This window comes from Spea bombifrons, chromosome 4 (assembly GCF_027358695.1).
Source record: "Spea bombifrons isolate aSpeBom1 chromosome 4, aSpeBom1.2.pri, whole genome shotgun sequence".
In the NCBI taxonomy this organism is placed as follows: domain Eukaryota; kingdom Metazoa; phylum Chordata; class Amphibia; order Anura; family Pelobatidae; genus Spea; species Spea bombifrons.
The window spans coordinates 45,717,624-45,742,070 of NC_071090.1; the positions used below are offsets into that span (position 1 = coordinate 45,717,624).

Consider the following 24,447-nt stretch of genomic DNA (forward strand, 5'->3'; position numbering starts at 1 on the left):
TTTATAATTTACTGTATTGTAAATATTTTAATTTTAAGAATATATTTACAGTACTGTATCAGTTCTTTATACGTTAAGAAATGTGTGGGGTTTTTTTAAATTTATTATATGTGTTTAGTCATTAATACATGTTTTAGTGGGTTTTTTTGGATAAAAAGTTCCTGCTCATTGAGAAAACATTAAAAAAAGAGATGTCTAACATGTATAGAAGTATCACCGTTTTATGTAGCCAGTGATTGCGCAAATACTGTGAAATGCACTGACAGATAGGTTTTCACTGGTCCCAAACATAACTTTTATGCAATGCACTCGTCAGAGTAAGAAAGTAAGTGTCCTTAAAGGGCGGTTAGGAAATATGGTAAACCTACTCCACAGTAATTGCTAGTGTTACATTAAACGACTTTTTAATTTTATTTTAGGATGTTAATAAATATAAAAAATGGATTCAGGGATCCACAAAAATAAACAATAAAAATTGTATACGAATGGCAAAAATGTGTTTTTAATAAGATGGCTTATCTGCGACAAAGTTCTTTCATTGAAGCCGTCGGTGATCTTTTCAGCCATCTTGGATATGCCATTACTGCCAATGATAACAGGACAATGTATTCTAAACGAAGGGAGAGACACAAAGAACATTTAATGTCACATGATCACACTACATTCACAGAGTCATTAAAAATAAAATGTAAGAAATAATAAAGGAATGTAACTTTTTTTTACATATACATTTGTTTAAATGATACACATACGTATGGATGCACTTGTATGTTTATAGAACTTTTGTGACATTTTTAAAATATAAAGTTACCTTTGTAGGTGGCAAAGTCCTGTCATATGGAGGGTTTCTAGAACCAATGCTGATTTGCTCAAGTTTCTTCAGCCCACTACCAATATTTGGATGTTCCCTATTGGTTTTTTAAGCACGTCTTGGGAATGCTGTGATGTAACCCTTCTGAAAACAGGAAAGAAGATGTTGTCGCATCTTCTTATTGTTGTACCTGCATGTGGGGTCTCCATTGCTCAAAAACTCAAATGCATTTGCAATGGCATATAGCCCACAGTCCTGGCCGTTTGGTTGCTGATCCACGTCCAGCAGTACTACACTTTTCAGTGGGTCATCGATGACATTTTTGTAGCATTCCTCAATCTGCTTCTGGGCTGAGAGGGAGAGTTCGTCCGGCATAATACTGTCTGCGATTTCCACTCGACCCCTCCTGAAACATGAGGTAAACCAGTGTTCTCGGTCTGCGTCATAATGGATTTGAACAGCCTGTCTACTCACTGGTTGAAATCCAATGTGTGCCAGGAGACAAGACTGTAAACCATCAGACTGAAACTGCGTCTTGAATAAATTCTGAGCAGCATCAATGAGTCTGTCATCCAACCATTCCTGGTTCTGCAGAATATGCAATTGCTCGTAGTCCAGATTTAACAGAGCTAGCCATTCCACAGACTGATCCTGATCAATGAAGGAAAGATCTGTGTTTTGTTCTCCTTCATTGCTGGAGTTAGTTGGTTTGGTTGGTGGCTTCACTGGTTTTCCATGCTGAATAATTTCTTGAGGAAAATCCTCTACAATGCGGTGCAATTTGTCTTTCAATACTTTCTTAGCCCCCTTCAGTATCCTCACACTTTTTCTACGTTTGTAGATCCGTTTTTGCTGATGTAAGCGTGGCGAGGCTCTGTTACTCGTGGGTGCTGAAGAGTTGTTTTCCAAAACAGCCACATTGTTCCCAATAGCTTCGTTGCTAACTTCACGTATAGTCGACACAGGAAGGATTCTGTTTGTTGTGTGTGACGTCCTCTTTTCTGCGGAATTGCTCCGATCTTCCGTTGTTACAAATCCTTTTTTGCGGCACGTGAGTTTTCCATTTGGTGTCTTTTTGGAAATCAGCTTCTTGTTGCTATCAATTTTCCCAATTTGTTTCTTTTTGGGAAATATTTTACTTTTTTTCGTTATAACCCAACATTTTTTGCTCAGTGATACCACTGTCCTGCAAAACTTCTGACTCCAACAGACACATTTGGAAAAGGGAATATTTCCAAACAGAACTTTCAATGCAAACAGGAAACTACAATTCATGTTTAAAGCGCTTTCAGATCTGCTAGTATCAAGAAAAGCAAAAAAATATATATCATATATAAATATAGATATATATAGTCAAATAGGTGCTATCACCACTGCTGTCTCGCTTTCTAATATTTTAGCTCCAGTCCAACATCCAAACAATTGAGATGCCAAACAAGATGTAAGCGAAATGCAGGTCAGAAGCTTTGTTTACCAGGGTGCTTTGTGACATCACCATTCTGATGTCATTGCAGTGCTGAGGTCACAATAGCTTTTTTTTTTTTTTTCCCAAGCCTGCAGCCTTTTCTTTTTAAGGCCTAAGCTTAATGTACCCATGGAGAACATCCATTGATAAAAATGAGCAGGTCAAATGAGTGCGGGATAAGAACAATGTATTATTGCAGTAAAACTCCAGCACTGGTACACCTCACTTTCCCTCTTACAGTGAGGAAGGGTGCAGTGACATCATTCACCCATTACATCGTCTTTGCTAAAAGAAAAAACAGATCCCCCCCTCATTGAAAAAAATGACTTAAAATAATGCACGCACAAAGACACATAAATGTATAATAATGCATATTTTTAATTATATCAATAAAAAAATGTTTGAAAATAATTTGTGTACTACAACTCCTATCACCCTCAGTTATGAAGTGAAAATGCCTGTAGCCCTGAAAGCTATATTTTGTAGGAATGGCAGTTGGTATACTCGTAACAGCTGCCTGTGGCCCTGGATGATGCAAATCACTCTCTGTTGCCTTTACCATTATGTATGAAGTAGCAGGCATGTGTAACTGCCCAACCGTCCCAATTTTTTGGATCCCACTATAATGTGAAACCACTGAAGGTCTGTGAGATATATATATATATATAGATATATATTTCTATATAGTTTTGAGACTCTGAAATGTGAGTATTTAAACACATTTGATACCTTAGCTCAAGTACTGACTTACATACTAAATCAGTGGAGAGCAGCATAGAGCATGAATAGAAAGACCCGCTAACCTCAATTACATAGGCTAGGAACAGAGTTTGATGGCCCATCTCGTCTACCCGTTTTGGGTCTACACACCCAGACCTTAGTTTTGGATATCTTGTTTCTTTCTCTTTTAGCACCCTCTCCTCACTGTTGTAATATGGATGCGTTCTGTAAAATATAAGGTTCTGCAACGTTCTCCTGTGTTATGTAGCATGGGGCATGTTTTATAACTGCATACGGTAGTGTTCAGTAGAGTTTATATCCTTTATACTGCTGATAGTAAAGTTGCTGGTATATGATATCCATACTTGGGAACTTCCCAGAGTAGGTTACATGGAGCTCTCCATTCTTCTGGGGTAAATGTGTTGTGAGGGGCCAGGGCTAGATGCACCTAGTGGCAGAATTAGCCCAAAAGTGGTAAGGGGAAGGGGTGAAGGGTAGGAGGAAAGTAGGTCGGAAGTGGTTGTGGCCAAACATAGCTCCTCCACCCAGAGGAAGATGAAACAGACCCAGAGACATGGGGAAGAAAGTGATTCTGGGTCATACCTGGAGAATTCCCAGGTATCATGTCGTCATACATCTATGCTGTCAAAGAGAAGGTACAAAGTTGCAGCTGGTTAAGGAGCTGTCAATTCGATTGCACCCGTATCAGCTGTGATTCCCAGAACTATTCCATGGAATGAGGCTTGATGACACAGCACTCTGTTCCTGCTTCCTTGTGTAAAATCAAGTGATCTGTGAGAGAGGGAAAGATTGTTCTTCTGTACTAAGATCGTGCAAATTAGGATTGTTCACCTCTGGAAAGTTAAGTATCCAGGGCTTTTGAGGTTATATCCTATGTCAACTTTTATGTCTGTTACACACGGATTGTGAGCATCCCACTAGGATGTTATTTCCCGCAGGCAGTGTGTGAGGACCAGGAGGGAGCAGAATAGCTTCTGGCTGGTGGACATCCTTCTTCTCAGCCAACAAGCTGTGCGTGTTTAAATACGTGACTGGACTCCCCGTGCCTCTTCAGCCAACTAAGGCGTGCATGTGTCTGTTGGTATATTACAGTGTGTTAGTGTGGCGGGATATTTGGGGCCCACCATCGAAGGATCGCAGGGAGGCCACCCATTTTGTGGTTATGCCACCGCTCTACTGAACACTACTTACTTTGCGGGCTGGTTAAGGAGATTAAAGTGCGTCTTCATAGCGTGTGCCACGCACGCTGACATATTTAACACTTTTATATCTAAATAAAGCAACATTTGATTATGTTTCTTGGGTACATAACATCCATATTTAGATCCAAAGTATGGATCTGCAGACATGGGGCTGCCTTCTACGCAGTTTTCTGGATTATGGTGCATAACTCTTCAAATTGCAATTTATTATTAAGCGTATGATTTCAAAGTCTTACTTGGGTACATATTTTATGCATTTGACCATGCTTTTTTATTTCAATAAACAGCAAAGTTTTGCCAACAATAACAATCAAGGTCTAGAGACAAGAATATTCAAGCACAAAACAAAGTCACAAGGAGTTGCAGATTACAGTCTTTTATTGGACACTCATGACATATTTCAGTGGCACTTCCTAAATCAGCTGTAGAATAGGAAAAATGTTGGTTGTAAAGGCTAACTTAAAGGAAAGCAAACAATACTGTCAACTGCAATTTAAATAATTGATCAGAGGCTGTTTAAGGAAATTAATTCCATATAAAAATAAAAAAAAAATTAAACTTTTCCACCACAATTATAAATAGAATATATCTTTTTAAACCATTCTAATTTAAACTTTCTTGTACCATCAAATATATATTAGAAACAGTATTGCATTTTAACTGTTATATTTAAGACTTAAATTTCATATAAATCCCAGATCATTAATTCCATTAATAAATTCCATACACAGCAATGGTCACTACTAGTGTGTTCAAGTCTGTTTGTATAGAATAAAAGTTCTCCAGTGTTAATTTAATTTTGCGGATAACATCAAAGTGAAACACACTGCAAAGGTTTGTGGGTAAAACATACATATGCAATTCCAGTGCCCCTTTAAGAAGGACTTGATGACAATTTACAATAAGAAGAAAACCCAAAACGTATATTGTGGACATCAAACCATTACAGTAACTTGGCCAACTAATGATATAATGTAGTGTATAGACCAAAACGTATTGAGTATGCCCATTTCAAAGACAATATACTTCAAGTAAATAAAAGATAAAATTCACAGTTCGGAAACCTACAAGATCAAGATACAGTGTAGAAAGCCTACACCCTAAGTAGTGCTATCCATGGTATCCATGACCACATGGGTAATCTAAAAAGGAGATATTGCTCCATATTTAATTTAATAAAAGCATGCCGTTTATAGCTGTTTGTTGGGCCCGTCCCTATAATAAACATGAATACAATATTCCTGGTCACAGTGTGGTCCAATGTGTCAACTAAAGACAAAAAATGAAAATCCTTCCCTCCCTGAGGTGTTTGTCTTTTAAACTGGACTGATTTGATGGAAATTGCAGAACAGAACCAGGATCTTTACCTGTTGCAAAGCTTCACATGAACAATGGAAGCGATTCTTACCAGTACGTAGCAAGTCTGGGCCAAGTCAGACAAGGGCAGCACCTTATTGTTATAACCCCTTCTCCGCCAGAGGTAATATAATGCTGGCACCTCTGGGAACAGGTAAGGCCAAGTAAGAGAGCATTCAACTCAAGTTATATGCAATCGCATAATAATGTTAAGTGGCATAAATACTTCAGCGGTGTAGGACACACTGCACTAGTTTACTTCTACGATTGTACATTCTGACTGAAACAAAGGAGGATTAGCCTGCTTCTCTATTTTACAGAGTAAAAAATAAACCCTCTTAATATTGGATTGTCTTTTGGATTAATATCCAAAGACACCCATACACCCAATTCCCCCCCCCCCCCCGGGGTGACGGTTTACTGGATGCCAAAGTCTGGCCACTGGGTGTCACTCTCCACATCCATTCCTACAGTAATGATAAAAGTATGCAATGGAGACGCATGCTGTGAAACGTAAACAAAGAATGTTTCTTACATAGCACATAAAACTCATTGTAAAGCAAATCATAGATTGAGTAGAATAAAAAAAAAGTAATAAGGTTTTGATTTGCTTGGTCTTTGGTTGTTTTCAACATGCACTGTCATGCAACTATTAGAACAAAAAAAATAAAACAAACAAAAACACAAACAGACATACTGCTTGCTTTAGAACAGAAACACTTTGCAATCCAAACCAAGTCTCTCTAGTACCTCTGACACTGTGATCCCTGCAAGTGCACTGCAAAACTGGGCATCCAAATAAAACGTTTGGACTGGCCCCCAAAATATTAGTGCCTCGCAATGAATCAAAAAGGTAATAAACCCTTCCAAAACATTTTTAGCTTCCGTCACAACATACATCATACCAGCAGATCTGCATCCTGGCCATATACACATCTACTACTACCCTTCTGCCATATATACTGTATGACACTGCACTGTCTTCCAGTGCCAGGGACCCAGAACATTTCTCTAATTTAAAGACCTTCTTACTTAGCAGCTTAAAATGTACACAGCAGGGCAAAATAAATGCTCACAACTGAATTGTGTATTAACTGCATAGTGGTACATTAGTGCACTCAGTAATATGCACCAAATAAACTTCTCAAGTTCCCTCTACATGCATACTTCCCAAGGACATTGAGGAATACTGTAATCTCTTCCCACCCTCTGATCACTTACTTTTATCTCCTAACCATCGGAACACTAAGAACCTTCATTAATTCTGCAGAACTATCAGGTTTTCCAGTTTCCCAGGCAAGATGTGCCTGGAACTCCTTTCAACATGCAAATTAACATACAAACATTTGCTTTATATTTCATAGAAATACCAATTACAGACACTTTAACACATTCTTAAGAAATCGTTTCAGACTTAAAGCTTTAATAATTTACATGAAAATTAAAAACTTAAAAAAAAATAACATGTAAAAATGATTCAGTTTTGGATTGTCTAATGCAGACACCACCTGCGATGTGGAGTCCAGATGACAGCGCTGTGTAAACCATAGCCAGAGTGACCAGTTCCAAGGGCCAGTTTATCAGACTCCATGTAGACATCTCCTAAGGAACAATTCCCCCTCAAAGGAAGCGTCTGCAGAACAGAACGGGAATCTTCTGTCACTGCTCAGTCATGCTGTAACAAAAGACAATATGAAAAGTCTTCCCAGGCCAAATGTTTAACCAGGTTTACGCACTCCACTCAAGGCCTCTTCCAGTTTCTCCTTGTATGATGCATAACGCCTCTTTAAACTTTGTAGCTGTTCTTCCTCCTCTTTGTCCAAAATACGCAAGAAGTTATGTAGTTCAGGTAGAGAGAAGGCTTCCCACTGTTAAAAAACAATATATATATATTTTTTGTTATTTAAATATTTTAGAGGCGATCTGACTGCCACACCATTTGTTTATATTTACTAATCTGTCTACATTGTACAGAGCGTTTTGTGCAACAGTTAAGGATTGCCTGCCTAGGAAACAAAATGTACAAATTCCCACCTGCTCTGATTTGCAGTTACGCCTCCCCACTTGCTCTGTAAAAGTGGCACTATTTTATAATAAAAACATTTAGAAGGAACTAAAGAAAAACACACCAAATCTCTTTAGACTTATCCAGAGGTCAACTTGAACATATTTAACATGCAATAATCTGATGCTATGAAGCTTGAGAAGCGGGTCCTCTCTACCAGAGTATTTCTATGGCACTGTGTGAACTGCTGAACAACATAACTGTACTAAAGTTTAAGAATTTGAGGAATATGTTCTATATTTCAGGGTATATAGTTTGATGACTTGAGCAGGTGTCTACATATTTGGTGCACACATGCATCACACCTCTGTTGCAAAGTTAAAGGATGCGTTTGACTAGAAAGACATCTTACCATGACATCCCCAGTTTCGTGCTCCCGCAAGACAAAGCCTAGGGCCTCATGACTTGGACCAGCGACCAATCGAAGGTACAGAGGATGCTCCCTGTCAGACAGCCTGCACATGTACACTGAAGACGACAGAAACCCAAAATGTAAAAAAAAAACAAAAAAAAAAAAAACAACTCTAAAAACTGGAGACAGGCTTAGCTATTGAATCGACATGACTGAATGTTTTTCACTAAACTGAATGTGGCACCCAAGAAGGGTTATCCCATGCTCGATGTCAGGGCCGGACTGGCCCACCAGGATACTGGGAAATTTCCCGGTGGGCCGGCAGGTCCGTGGGCTGGGCTGCCGGTAGACTAACCCTGAAGACAGCCGCTGAGCGGCTGCAAATGGCATTGAATTCCTCCCTCGGCACCAGGCTGCCCGAAATCTAATCAAAGTGGCCGCTGGGTGCTGATGCGGCCGGCCGGCATCAGCACCCAGCAGCCGTGTGCGATGGCCGTCTAGTGATGGGAGCAGCATGAGGGGTGAAAGCTCCGCCCCCTCGCACTGACCTTTCACCCCTCACACTGCTCCCATCACTATGCGGCCATCAGACTGCTGGGAATGTAATCTGAACGGCCGATGCGTGCTGATGCCGCCAGCCGCCTCTGCTTTAATACTTTTTTTTTTTTAACTTTATATGGCAAGCCGATCCAGCTTACCATATAAATAAAAAAAAGTGTTAAAGTAGCATCGGCCGTTTAGATTACATTCCCAGCAGTCTGATGGCTGCATAGTGATGGGAGCAGCGTGAGGTGGAAGCTCCGCCCCCTCGCACTCTGCAGACTGCTGCAGCACCGGATGTCAGGTCAGAGACATCCTGTCAGCATAGAGGAGAACAGTGTGCAGCTACCAGAGGACGGAAGTCAAGAGAAGTAGAAGGTGAGTAAACCAATGTATTTTTTATACTGTATAATATTTTTTTGTATTTGTTAAAAAAAAAAAAAAAAAAAAGGCATTTGTGTGTATGTAAGTGTGTCCCCCTATATGCCACTCTGCCTCCAGAAATGCCTTATACCCCCATATATGCCACTCTGTCCCATGATATGCCTTTTAACCCCCTATATGCCAGAGTTGCATAGAAGTTGCAGAGAAGGCAGTTCTGGCAGCCGGTTTAGCTGAAACTGGTAACTAAAAAGTATGGAATAATTCCTTTCCAAATAGACTTTTTCTTCCTAATATTCTCTCCCCTGGGCGCACAGATTATCTCACTGCTGTACCTAACATGCCCTGATAGACTGTCTTAGATCCTCCCCACGAGGTAGCCTGATGAATGAATGGGTTAGAACGTCTGTGTAAATATGATATTTAAATATGCCTAAATCAGCAGGATTTACTGATAATGTTTTAAAGTCGATTGTAAAGCATTAGTTATCCACTGTACTATTACTATGCTGTATACAATGGAGTCTACAAACGTAATATATAAAGTATCGTTTAAGAAAGACTTTCCATTGGTCACCTGTAAATTAATATCTTATTTATTTGTATGTATGGTCTCTGTCTTTGTATAACTAATTGAAAATAAAAAAAAAAAAAAAGCATATCTGGAGGCAGAGTGGCATAAAGGGGGTTAAAAGGCATATCATGGGGCAGAGGAGCATATAGGAGGGTATAAAGCATATCGGGGAGGCAGAGTGGCATATAGGGGCATAAGGCTTTTCTGGAGGCAGAGTGCCCCATGATATGCCTTTTAACCCCCTTCATGCCACTCTGCCTCCAGAAATGCCTTATACCCACTATATGCCACTCTGTCCCATGATATGCCTTTTAACCCCTATATGGCAGCGTGGCATATAGGGGGTATAAGGCATTTCTGGAGGCAGAGTGGCATATAGGGGGTTAGAAGTCATATCAGGGGGGCAGAGTGGCAAGCCTGGGGGCAGAGGTGCATAACTCGGGGGTAGGTTGTCAAATGAAAGAAAATAAAAACCAAACATGACTCAATCATAGCTTTTATTAAATATGGAAAAAAAATAATCTACATGAATTAATAAAGAAATAAAAAAATTTCTTACAAGAATATGGTGAAGAATAATGCTATCAGCGTTTTGTTCCACTGAATAAAATGGAACTTTTTCATCTAAAAATGTTCGCAGTAGTAAATGTTTTGATCCTATTATGTGTAATGTATTTGATTTATTAGGGCCTTTTAACACTTTTGCTTTCTGGCATTTTAATACAAATAATGAGATGAAAAGAATGGCGAATAGTGTGACTCGGGTATGTATAAGGGGTGCGTGTGGGTATAAGAGCTTGACCGTGAGATAAACTATATGGGGCTGGTCTCCAAATTTTTCTAGGGCTACTTTTCAGTCCCAGTCTGGCCCTGCTCGATGTTATGGAGATACAGAAGATGGAAGGAGAATTCCTGCCAGCAAACTGAAGGTCCAGTAAGTACCATCTCGATGCGATACAGCAAGATTTACTTTTTTGTTTTGTTTTTTTATTTCTTTGGACGTTGTAAGGACGTTACAACACAGTGATTTCTTTTCAGCACAACAAACTCCTAGAAGTTATGGCAAAACGTGTCTCTTGTATATGTATTTTGTTAATAAAATATCATAGCAATTAACACAAGAATTAAGAAACTTTTCACATCTGCTTGAGGCTTTACTGAGGCATGGCAAACTGCTTAGTACAAATAGGTGAACCAAAACAAGAATGTATTATGTGAAGTGTGTGTGCAATTCAAAGACATCTTAATAAACCTACAAAACCTCCTAGCTACAGGGACTTTTACAACAGCAAATGTATTTAAGAAGTAAATGCTAACACTAAAAGTGCCTACTACATGTCTTAGCATTGATCATATACTATGTAGCAGGTAGCATATTGGTGTTGAACCTCTGTGGAATAATATAATACAGGAGGGTCAGACTATAGTACAGTAATGCTCCTGTCAAGCATCATCTCAATTACAACTCAGCACATCGAAGGTGGTGGGAATGGTTCTACCGTACCTTGATCCTCCTTCTGACAGCGCTTGTAAAGTGCAAACTTGGCAGGATTGTCAGCTACCAGGAACTTTTTAAGCAAGGCCTCGATAACTTCACGCACAGTGTTGCTGCTACTGATGTGCAGAATGTTTATGTTGTCCTTGGGCATATAGAAAGCTGTTTCATTGCCATGGCTTTGTGCATTTGTGCGTGTCCGTACAGTGATAGGTCGTCTGAGCTCCATTTGTACTTTGATGAAACCCGTATAAATCCCATTGGAATTCTGTGGAAAAACATTGAAAAGGTACAAAATAAAATACTTTGTAAACTGATTGTCTAATAAATGAAGCCAACGTATCATAGTTAGAACAGCTTCCTACCCTCTAGTCCCACAGTAGCAGGTTAATCTAGTGCTTTAGGTATGTCTCTGCTTCAGCACATAATGAGGTTTGTTTTTTAAAAAAAATAACGTTTGTTTGGTTGCAACTCCTTGACTGCACTATACATTATATAAAGGATCCTCCCCGATAAACTTCTGCAGGAAGAGCTTGGCTGGCCCTGCATAGTTAAATCAGCAAGCTCTCCAAACAAGGCTTCCTTCACTCTTCTACTCATTTTGAAGAACCAGCACGAATAATTTTCTTCAGCAAGAAGAGCCACGTTGCTGCAATGTATAAAGGAGCCTTTGAAGAAATCCCCCTGAATTGTAACTATACGCAGGGACGTAACCAAAAACATGGCTCCAGTACAAAAATTGCCCCAGGGCCCCCCAAATTCACCAAAAACATGTCCCACAGTGTGATCCTCCTCTTCATTTTGACCTGTATATCTTGAGCTGATGCTCATTGAGGAACAACAACATTGAGTGGAACACCACAAGCTGCTGTTTTCCCAGAAACTATTGGATCCTATGATATTCCTACACAGACGCCCTATAGTTTGAGCAAACTTGGTTGCTCAAAAGATTGTGAGTACCAATCTTATCGGAGGGTTAATATCTTTTGTATAAACAATATTATACGATTATCTATACGTTTATTTTATTTTTCATGTGAACCTGCTGAGAGTCTCATAGAAGACATCACATGTGATTTGTGATCTGGATCTAAGTATACCTGTTTTTTTTTTTTTTATTATTTATTATGCACGATGGGTGTTATTTTGTAAGGACGGACATGTTCAAGTATTGCATAACACTATTAATATAGAGTTATTACAAACGGAGCGCTGCACTCTATCTTTTGTTTGTTTTATTGTCACGTAGGGGTTAAGTGTTAAGTGCTGGCAGCTATTTATTCTCACTTTATATATCAAAATATCTATTAGAAGCGCCGTCATTCACTTTATTTTTGTACACAGTGTGATCTTTACCTCCAAACAGCTTGTGAGTGCTACCTTTGCCCCAAGCCGCTTATCAGTGCCATCCTAGCCCACTCATCCTGTGCAATCTTTGCTCCCAAATAGCTTGTTTGTGCCATCATTTACCCCAAACAGCTTGTCTGCCTTTTTCCCTTTGCAACATACACTTTGGCGCACACACACATGTAAACACAAAGTTACACATGTTAACAGATTCACTTATACTCACTAACACGCTCTTACTAATACACTCCCTCTGACACCATGTATGTAGACACATTCTTGCTCAAACACACTTACATACTCATGCAACCCAAATCACATACGTGTCCACACACAAACATTCATGCTCACACAAGTGTTTTCACATAGAGATTCATGTTAACGCACACTTAGACATTCATGTTCATATATATATATATATATCAGGGCTTGACAAATTTGTTGTGAATCTAGGCGCCAGGTAAAAAAGTTAGGAGCCAGGATTTTTTTTAAACTAACAGTTGGTCAGGAGGGATCCGATCATCATAGCCCACTTACTAAACTCACAGCGTTTGACCTGGAAGCACCCTGGACTTTCAGGTCAGTGCTGTTTGTTTTTTGTTTTTTTTTTAAATACATTTTTTTCATTTTTTTAACTCTTTCGATGCTGATGCTCCATTGGAGCACAGCATTGACAGATATTTAGTCCCCAAAAGCTTGTGGGGACAAATGTTAACCCCTGCAACGCCACGAATGTGTCATACACAATTGTGGCATTGAAGGGGTTAACGCTGCACTGTCGCTCTCATGGAGTGATCAGGCAGCAGGGGGGTGTTGGGGCTGGTCTCCACACTCATGGCAGACCAAAGAACCCTCTCCCCCTGTCCCTGAAGCTGCCTCTGGCAGCTGGGAAGCAATTGCTGGTCTATAGACCAGCCATTGCAGGGGGGAGTCTATGATGACTGCTGTAGGCTTCTATGCCTACAGGAATCATCAAAGGGCTTGTGGGGGCTCGTTTTTTTTGCTGTTGCTGGTCTGCCTGGGCTTCCAGGCAGACCACCGGCAGCAGAGCCCCTTACAAAACGGGAGTTAACCCCTAAAACGCCGCGATCGCGGCATTGAAGGGGTTAACGCTGCACTGTCGCTCTCAGGGAGCGATCAGGCAGCGGGGGGTGTTGGGGCTGGTCTCCACACTCATGTGGAGACCGAAGAACCCTCTCCCCTGTCCCTGAAGCTGCCTCTGGCAGCTGGGACTCAATTGCTGGTCTATGGACCAGCCATTGCAGAGGGAGTCTCTTTGATGACTGCTGTAGGCTTCCATACCTACAGGAGTCATCAAAGGGCTTGTGGGGGCTCGTTTTTGCTGTTGCTGGTCTGTCTGAGCTTCCAGGCAGACCACCAGCAGCAAAGCCCCCAAAACGGGAATTAACCCCTAAATGCCGCGATCGCGGCATTGAAGGGGTTAACGCTGCGCTGTCGCTCCCATGGAGCGATCAGGCAGCTGGGGGGTGTTGGGTGAGGTCCCCAGACTTGTGTGGGGACCCAATCAACACACAAACCCCTTCCCTGAGGCTGCCTGTGGCAGCTGAAAACACGATTGCTGCTTTTCCAGCAACCGCGTTTTCAGCCTACAGGATCACTCCGTGGGAGTGATCTCAGGCTTGGGGGCGGGCTCTGGGTGGCTGTGCTGTCTGCCCAGACTTCTGGGCAGACAGTAGCAGCAGCGCCCCCGTGTGGTGACTCAGCCTCTTACATCCACAATTTTTTCTGGATGTAAGAGGCTGACAAAACCTAGGCGCCAGGACAAAATTCTCTGTCGCCATGGCGACCTGGCGCCTGGGATTTGTCGAGCCCTGATATATATATATATATATATATATATATATATATATATATATATATATATATATATATATATATATATATATATATATATATATATATATACATACATACATACACATACATACCCTCTCCCAGCCTGTATGGTCTTGTACAGAGGCAGTAGGGCCAGATGTACGGCTTCTGACTAACACACGTTTTATTAACCGTACACATCTGATTTATTCTAACTCTAAAAAAGGAGATTAGATCTACCTGCAGTGACGTGTGTATGCACAGCCTTTACATTACACTACATTCATCAGAATTTACTCATTAGTTGTGCTTTTTGGCTTGCAATCAGTATAATTTTGAAGACATTTAGCAAGAGGAAATTTGTCAGGGAACCCAAGAACTGTACAAAACGTTGGCAGCACTAGAGTACCATTCACTTTACTGCCCTGATTTATTCTGTCAACCCCTGGGAACAAGGAGGACTATAACCAATAATTGCAAGGTACAAAGCCTCTTACCAAGGTCATTTTCAGTTTGTCCGTCACTGCTGTATTATAAAGCTGGATCTTCTCTTTGGTTTCTTCCTTACTGAGGTATGAGAGTGGATCTCTTTCCTTTTCACCATCCTGAAAGCAGAGCAGGATAAGTGACTACATGAAAACATTTATTGCCTTTACCAGCTTATTCTGACAAAGATAAATATACTAAAAAGCCATTCAAAGCAGTCCTCCGAATACCCTGAAAAAAATGTCTCTACATTGACCGAGTACTGCAGACAGCTCGGCTCAAGCCTTGGTCCTGCGAGAAGCTCACTTTGGTTGTCAGCTTGATGCCTACTCAAGACACAGAGGAGCAAATTTACCTTCCAGCACACTCTTTAATGAACAAAACCCTGGATATGCATATAAATAACCCAACCGTTAAATATTTAAAGGCTAAGGGTCCCAGCAGCATTGAAGGGGTGCAGATTATTGTTCAGTATTGAACCAGGCTCCAAGATGGAAAAGCCCAGGGAGCCGTTGACTGATTACCAACAGCCTCATGTGCAGGAAGAAAATGGGACACAACTGTCCCATTAAATCATACATTTATGAATTTATAGCAGTTCTGGAGTGCCCATGTGTATTACATAGCGCAATATAGCCCTTCATCCAGACTATGCAGTCTATTCTTTTATCTTGTTTGTATCTCAGAAGTGGGGTAAATGGAAATGGGGTGTCTCTGTAACCCCTGGTCAGTTAAATGTGCCCAGCTAAGCCAAGCCAAGAATTACAAGCTATCATATCTCAACCAGTCCTTTAAAGAGCTGCCTTGTACAATCCCAAGGGAACAGATAACTTTTCAAGTCTCATTAAAACATGTAATTCATCTGTCTCAAGACTTTGAGAAGGTGTGTGTGATTGTGTGGTTTTAAGGAGTACACGGTTTTTTATCCATGCATACACAGCACAACCCTAGTGGAGGTAGGGGGTACATGATGTGTTTTTGGGATCAAAATGAATGCTACTATGGACATCAAAACCACATTTACAACCCCTAGCAGTATTTTGTAAAATTGACAGATCTGGGGATCATCAGAAATAAAGAGCCTTTTAGTAATTTACGACTATAACAACTCCACTATGTACCATAAAGGTCTCCAGGAAAAAAGACAGGCTGGGGATAAATCACTCGTGACATTCTGCTGTGCTGTCAGATCACTATGAAATGTTCTGTTTCACAGCGTAGAAAAGGCTAGCTCCCAATCAGCATTTGTTCTGACGGTGCAGTAGCTCCAACACGCCGGTGTTATAAATACATGCAGCACAGCTCCGCTCACCCGAGGCCCATATATAGTATGGAACTGAGCGATGCCTGGTTTCCAAGCACGATTCTGCTCTGAGAGCCGCAATAATCTGAAACCTTTGTCATTACGGAGGACTGATCGCACCTTAAAATGCCTTTAAAGGAACAGAAGAAACTTTTCACAGTATTTTCGCACACCATCCTGATAACAGACAACAGCTCCAGTGCATAACCCTCTTACGAGCAAAAAGATTATATGTAACAAATGGTCTTTGCTCATAACTTGTAGCAATACAGGTCATTAGCGCAGCAGTGAGAATACTTGCTTTCAGCCTTCAGGGATGGTTAACTTATAAAGACACATGGATAGCACAGTAGATGTGTATTAAGTTTCAAGTGGGTGCTGGAGGTCTCCAGGTCACAAGCAGCTTAAAGAGTGATTGACAGAATGTTCACCTCCAACCGCTGACAAAACAAAAGGGTCTGAGGGGGTAACAAATGCAGTATCCCAACTGCACAGGTTCTTACCCAGAGCTAAGTCTTCCCTTACATGACCCCGACCACTAACTGGTCATCAACGCTTTCAAACGAGTTCTTCTGAATGAGTGAATGAATGAAGTGATACAAACCAAGTCATTAGGATAGTTTTTTTTAATCCACAGTTAGCCAGAATTGTCTTTAGGGCCTAAATATTTTTAAAGATAAAAATTTTGACCTTAATGGTCAAGTAGAGTTTTACATGTTTGTGTGAAAGGCATGCATTTCTTCACGTAACATTTGGAAGGCTTGTTGCCAATAACATCATAGGACAGGGAATATGCTGATAAGCATGTAACGTAGCGCTCCCTGCACGATTCCCATCACCCATTACTACCGTGTTTCCTGGTTCTTTTCACTGTAATGCAATAAGGGAAACTACACCGTGTCCTTAGGAATACAAAAACAGAGCGTTTAGCTAAACTCATGGAATCTGGTAAAGTTCCGACTGCTCAGTAAAGTCACCCTTTGCGGAGTTGCCAGACATTTATTCCCTATTGACTGTCATAAGCTCACCTTGAGCACCTGAGCTCCTGTGTTGAACATTTTAAGGGGAGTTACCAGGTCCTGTGAAGGACTAAAAATGTGTGGTCACTGACCCTTATAGCATTGTAATGTCCAGTGACCACACATTTTAGTCCTTCACAGTGTTTAAAGAGATACTCCAGCTTTAATGCACTTTAATTCACAGGATCGTTTTTGTGGCGTTCCCCCTCTGCAGAACCCCCACCATCCATTTGCAGTTTCTCTACTCACACCTATATGCCATATCTCGCTGGCCTGGGAAACGCTGCAGGCTCACAGATACCTTAAAAAGCATTCTTCGGCGGAGGTATAAGGGACAGTAAATTGCCCAATTAACAAATGATATTTTTTAATGACTAAGTTAGTCTCGTATGTAATGCCTTTATCCAAACAGGACCATGCAATAAGCAATTAGTTAGTAGCCCATCTGTTTAACCTACATGCACCGCCTATAAAATGACAGGGGGCACTGGCTACTGATAGCAATACAGTAAAGTAAAAGGAGATTGTGGTATCACATCCTTGACTTCACTACACATTATGAAGCACCAATCCCTAGGAGCTCCTGCCGCAGGAAGAGCTTGGGACCCCCAACGTATACAGCATGATTCCACCAGTCTCCTCACACACTGAGTTCTCCATTATGCAGGGTCAGCTCGGCCCTTCTTGCTGAAGATACTTGGCGGTACTGGCTCTTTAGTAAATTAACCCATCTGGCTTAAAGAATAGTTGATGCTTTGACAACTAGGAGGTCTTCAAAAAGTGTGGAGAGCTGTGTGTGTTCATATACTTCCACGAAATCTTGTTTTAGCCAAGACTGTAATGACCTCATCTGTCAAAGTCCTGGCTGCCAGCTCCGCTCTACCCTACAAGGCCATGTTGTAAAACTGCAGGCTTTGCCAATGCTACAACAGTCGAGCACTTGTTTCAAGCTGAAAAAGTAATATTTAATAGATAAAACTTAAGGCTGCATGTTTAAAACACTGGATTAAAAACAAAAGATGAAAAGATGAAGTATTCTTTTCAGTCTGTACTCCCACAGGAGTCAAGGCCATGATAAACATTACAGATGCTTGTTCAACATGCTCATTTCCAATAATAATAATAAAAAAATTATAGCAGTCTCAATACCCACCCATACACTATACCAGCAGTGCCCCTGGGGGAAATCACTGTTCACATATAAAACTCAATCTCTCACATACAACATGTAACACTAAACCTTAAAATCCCACTGTGATCCAGACAGACCTCATCCCTGCCTGGGGCAGCTTCAAAGTCTGTCCTTTTTCCAAAGCCAACGAACAAAACACTGTTGAAGTAAGAAAGACTATTATACTCGATCATATCACAAAAAGATGTGGCATCAACAGATCAAAGGGAGACAGATACCCACGCTCTAGCACGTCTGACACAATGCACTCCTCTGTCAACGCATGATACGGAAACCTTGTATGGGGCAAGGGTGCTCCTCTCTTCTTTGCACTTCTTATGCACCAGGATAAAAAAAGTCTCACACTACTGTGTTACAAAAGCAGTTTCAGTATCTGTTCCAGGTTTTATCCAGGTAACTCCAGCCTGTTGCAGAAGTACTCCAAGTGGCCTGAATATTGCAGATGGATTTGCACAAAAAAAAAAAAAAAAAAGTGCAGAAACTACACTTATCCATAACATTATGACATAATATTGCGTAGGTCCCCCTTTAGCAGCCAAAACAACCCTGACCCGGCATGGACTCCACTAGACCTCTGAAGGTGTGCGGTGGTATCTGGCATCAAGACGTTAGCAGCAGTCCTGTAAATTGTGAGGTGAGGTCTCCATGGATGCATGCTGGTGCCGTATGTTCTCCAGGTAAGTGGCGCACGCGTACCCAGCCATCCAGGTAAAAGACGTGATTCATCAGACGAGGCCACCTACTTCCATTGCTCCGTGGTCCGGTTCTTAGGCTCACGTGCCCATTGCAGGCGTTTTTGGCTGTGTACAGGGGTCAGCATGGGCACCGACTGGTCTGCGGCTACGCAGCGCCATACGCGGCAAACGGCAATGCACTGTGTATTCTGACACCTTTCTATCAGAAGCAGCATGAACTTTTTCAGCAATTTCAGCTACAGTAGCTTGGCTGTTTGTTTTGATCACATGCATTGCCCCCCCATGACCCTGTCACCAGTTCACAGCTTTTCCTTACTTGGACCAAAGCAAAAACAGTGGTTTTTATTTTTTCCAATAAAGTTGTCTTATATTCAGCATTTCCTTTTTTTCTATTAAGAGCCAAAGTCTGCGGGTCATCTTATAATTGAGCAAATACATTTTATGTTGTGCAAAAGAAAAAAAAAAAAAGCATTGCAATTACCAGATGGGGAGGGAAGTGAAAGAACATTAATGAGAACCTGATCTGTCACAACAGCTGTGTCAATGGCATCACTGCCAACAAATGCTAGAAAGGCTAGAAAGGCTATGCTGTGGCAAGCTCCTCTACCTTAGGAGGAATCCTCTTCCTAGAAAGACTGAAAGCAGAATTTAGTTAACCTGTCGCATTCTAATTCCTTCCGGATGCCTCCGGCTTATAATAGTAGCTTCACTGCAGCTATACACGGGGGCCATATGTGTAGCATCATGAATGTGTATAGACTGCACAAACAAGACTGCAGACATTGCTTCTCACAAACATACCCGGACAAATTGGGGATTAGCGCCAATGAAGCTGAAGACATGGTGCAGGAGAAGCAAGCAATCAGAGCAGATTCTGAAGTAGTCAATGCTTTGAACAAGCCCCCAGTTGAGGGTTTCAGACCAAGCCTTACCACTCTGTAGCGATTACTTGCACTTTACTCCAAATGCACTAACTGTCAACACACGTGTAAGAGGTTTTGCCATTTATGAAACCATTATATTAACCCCTTAATGACGAAGCCCGGCTCAAAACGCATTGTTTTCAATGGGTTTAGGTACCACCCATTGTCCTTAAGGGGTTAAAACCAAAGGATCCATGGTTACTACATGATGGAATACAGCATAACCGTGGTCACAAGTGGCTGAACGGGCAAAAGGGATGAGATTATTAGGTTCTCGTTCATGTATACCAATTAAATATACAATATATTTGATGGGTTGAGAGAATACAGAACAAAAAATAAAATTGGTTAAAATGGCTGTAGCAAAACAGATATTTCTGGCAAAAGAGAGATTGTTGATAAAATGAAAGACTACAGGACTGCTAGCCAGAACTATAAAAAGACAAATGTTAGGTTTATGGGGAAAACTTAAAGTATACAAAAAAACGCAACAGAAACGTAGTTTTAACAAGTGTTTCACATACAGATTAAATGGTTTATATAATCCTACTCAACAGACATGTCCAACACAACACGGACGTGCCCATCTTATCCCCAACGGACGACAGTTACTGCAGATCGTTACACAAAACAAGGGTGTATGCAACAAACTGTGTGATGTGTACCAGGGTCTGAACGCTTGGGAAAGCAGCGCTGATCAGATCCCTGATTAAGAATTTAGCTCAGCAAAAGCCCCTGGCGTTTTTTCACAGCTCAGTGAATACATTAGAATGGGTTTGGTATATTTATGTGTGGGGTTTTACAGTATAGTTAACGGGGCAGCCGCCATCGCTGGAGCTGCTTCAGAGAACAGTATAGATTCTCCAACGTTTCGCCTTCAGAGTCGCACACAAGATCAGGGTTTCTCCAGTACCTGTATTTCCTACACATGTTCACGTTACTGTACATTTTATATATCATCAACTCTAATGTTATTGTTTCTTTTTCCTCTCACTCCTGTATGAGCTCTATGGAATCCGCTGGCACTTTACAAGTCAATGTAATGGCATCACTGGAAAAGTTTTAAATTCATTAACAATACACTTTACTTCTTCACGACTTGCATTGTATGTGCAGGAAATACACTGGAAATCACATGTGGTTAATTTCCCACGGAACCAATACCAGAGGTATTTTAAAGGGAAAGTAAAATAACATTCTCCCCGCCTGCTACTAATCGCTTTACACACAAAGCTCCACCATAATATAGTATGCGGCTGAATTGCCCCGACTACATCACATTCCTTTCTGGACATAATCTCAGTGGAATTAAAAATAAAACAAAGAGAAAGGCCACAAGCGCACAAATGGTTTATAAGAAAAGCCTAGCTCTGTATACCTGGAAAACAAACCAGAAACATACTTCTGTTCATTTTTTTTTTTGTAAATATGTCGTAAAGTGCTTCGTGAATTGGTTGGTTTCACCTGTACCAGTGTACTGGAGGATGCGGCACGTCAGCTGCTGTAAGACAGCACCCCTGGAGAGATGACTCAATTCACAGGTTCAATTTAGAATGGAAGAACAATGCATTTCAGAAGTCATGGCTCGAGACATTCTTTTGGGCCTTTTCCTTCCAATGAATGTGCAGGAAGCCCCGCTGCGCAGGAAGCGATGTGGCCGCTCCGCCTTTCCTTCATCCCGCAGCGGGAACCGGTGATCTTTATGGCATCAACATTCCTCAGAGGAAGCAGAGGTGCCGAAGACTCTGCCCACCAGGCACAAAGTGAGGGACGGATTTAAACCCAAGTTATCTCCGGTTTGGTTTAGAGTGGCCACTGTTCACGTTAATGCCGGCACAAACATCTAAACATGTCTGGAATGTAAAAAATATAAACTCATGGGTCACGCAATGTCCTTTTCATTTACATACAGAAGCTCCAACGAGACAGCATTAAAATGGCGTGTCCAACGAGAATGTAAAGAACGAGTTGTACTGATGGGCATATGCTATAGACACTAGTTTACATTGGAACTGGCAGAATACACATGCCAATGGCCCTGGTTATTCATTGTAGCGTCTCGATGTTTGACAAGATATAATCTGTAGTAAGAACACATGTAATTAAAATGTTTAAAAAGACTGCTTGAAAGAAAATGTATAAATACGTTTGGTCTGGGAATAAATGCAGTATGCTAAAAATTCTCTGTGTACGTAGAGAAACGGTCTGCTATAGACAGGAGTTCCAAGGACTACTCAACAGTTCTACATCTCCTTTCCAGGTGCACATGAAGAATAAAAAGGCAAGGAATAATTCAAACTATAAACTACTTCAGAACTGTAGATAGCTGATGAGATACTCCCTCATACTACTATAAACACATTAGATTCGAGCAATATTTAAATTAGAGAGAACTGAGCTCAATTATACATAGCTGACAGGACACAAGGAAAAAGCCATTTCTCATTTCTAATCGCAGAATCAGTGGCAGAAATGTGCTGTCACGCCAATCAATGGGAGCACTTTCTGCCCATGTACTCAAGTGCCTTTGAAATTTTGCTTGAGCACTTAAATTAAGGTACACTTAAATTGTATTCTGCCAGTGCCAATGTAAACTAGTGTCTGACATATGCCAATCAATACCATCGTCTACCGTAGACGGAGCACATCTCCAATAAAAAGGAACAAAAGAGGAGTCTGACTGATACCTGCAATCATACTGGAAACACTCTGCCATCATACACAATACATGGGGTGGCTGGAGCATTATCTTCTATCTAATGAGCCCACATATCAAACACTTAGCACAAGCAGATGCTCAAAAGACAGACAACCCATCAAAAACATATACAAAGTGACAGCAGTGACCCCAGGCAGGGAAAAAATAAAAACCTGTTCTTTTGGAGGCCTGACAGTTGTGAAGCTCCATTCTTATGCTCCATGACGAGTGACAGACTAATGTCATTTCCATTGTTAAATGAACCCTTTAAATAATGCATCTACATGATGCAAAAGCGGCTTAAGCCACCAGTCACGTTTTTTTTTTTTATTTTTTTTTATGATCAATGAGTACAAACAAAAATAAGTTAACAAGCAACTGTACTAAACACAGGTTTTATGGGTCTTAACATTGTTTTGAATAAAAATTTTATTTCAGAAAATAAGAGGCATTTTATTTTTACTCATATCCCTATCTGGCTATAAGTTCCATATACACTGGGGGAAGTACTTGTCTTTTTTTTATTGATCTGGGAAAATGCTATTTTTACTAAATTAACAAAATTAAGAATGTACAGGACGGTTGATGGGTGAAGGTCTAAAGGACTACATCTGGCCATGTCCAGCGCCAGCCATACCAAGCATTATTTTTAGGTGAACAAAACATGGACCAAAAGAAAGGCAACCTTATAAGCGCAGCGCATATGCATGTATGTTTTTGCAATGGAATAAGAATTAACAAACAAAAACAAAACATTTTGCCATACAAGTACGTATTGCAACCATGAACCAACGCGGACTATGAAGAACATTATAACCTCATCAGTGGATTGGCTCCTGCAGGTCTGTAGATCCTGCCAAATGCCATCACATATGACAAGTATCTGCTGCTCACAAACACAGGCGTGCTCCAGAACTTTACATGGTGGGCAGCTCAGTCACTGACTACTCTTAACAGAAACGGAGTCCGTCAAGATAAAACCGAAGAAGTGACTAAATGCTCTACCTCCACCCTATCAGTCATGTTCTCAGAAATAAACATGGGAAAGAATACACCTGTTTGCTTGACTGCTTCGTGTTGTCAGACGTCCCAACCCATAGAAGGCCTCTATAAGAGACTCAGCTACTGGCATGTGCTCTGTAAACTCTTAAGCATATGAAACCATCAGTGCTCCACCCCATGCAATCATCCCTTTCATTTTGTTAATGTAATCCCATCCTTCTACCAGCATTGTAGCAAGCAAGAGTACCACTACTAAACCCCGATACACCGAGTGCATGCGCAGATGGGAAATAGGCCCTTTCTTTTACAGTTGTCGTGATTTTTCTTGTTAATCTATGGGAAATTTAAATAAATTAATGTAAAAAGGAGTTATTTGCCACAAGCCATCGACAGAAGCCTTGCATAGTCTATTACGCACGCACACCATTCTCTATACTCACAGAAGGCACACCAGTGCCCCCCTTTAATCATACTTGCCCTAGGGGCGCACCTTTCACATTTATATATAGCGTGGCAGCATATGGCTAGAGGCACTCACACGCTGTTTGTGGGATCAGATAACAAAGCATAACGTTATAAATTACACAAACTACCGTCCTCATTACGGAAACAGCTGCAAAAGGGGAAAGAAGTCTGCAAGTAATGACTCCCCCGACAAGCTGTCGCTCTGTTACACATTAACTATACTACAAAACCGAGATTCCGTGTACACGTTGGTATATTTTTTTGCAATGCAAAAACAGGGGAACCCCAAACAAACATTTGTCAAAACGCGGCATATCTCACATTCTGAGATATGCCGCTTTGGACCCCGAGCACACGGCATAAGGCAAGCGCCTATCTCAGTGTTGCCCAACCCAGGGGGAACATTTGAAAGATGGGATATCTAAAGCAAACAAAAGCTGCCTGGCCATTCACCTGGTGCAAAGGTAAGGTTCAGCGCTCTCCAGGTTTCACCCTGTTT

General features: G+C 41.1%; 1 protein-coding gene across 4 annotated transcripts in view; it reads right to left on the reverse strand.

Annotated features, from left to right (window-relative positions):
- Positions 1-6,796: 6,796 nt before the first annotated feature.
- The window catches only part of RASSF3 (Ras association domain family member 3), a 68,995-nt gene continuing 51,344 nt past the window's right edge, over positions 6,797-24,447 (reverse strand). For all 4 annotated transcript variants that reach the window (XM_053462052.1, XM_053462053.1, XM_053462054.1 and 1 more), the window contains 4 exons: positions 14,663-14,770; positions 10,992-11,250; positions 7,993-8,108; positions 6,797-7,443 (listed from right to left, as the gene is read on the reverse strand). In XM_053462052.1, the coding sequence (XP_053318027.1) occupies positions 7,294-7,443; positions 7,993-8,108; positions 10,992-11,250; positions 14,663-14,770 (633 nt within the window). In that variant the 3' untranslated portion in view covers positions 6,797-7,293. The remainder of the gene's footprint in view (positions 7,444-7,992; positions 8,109-10,991; positions 11,251-14,662; positions 14,771-24,447) is intronic.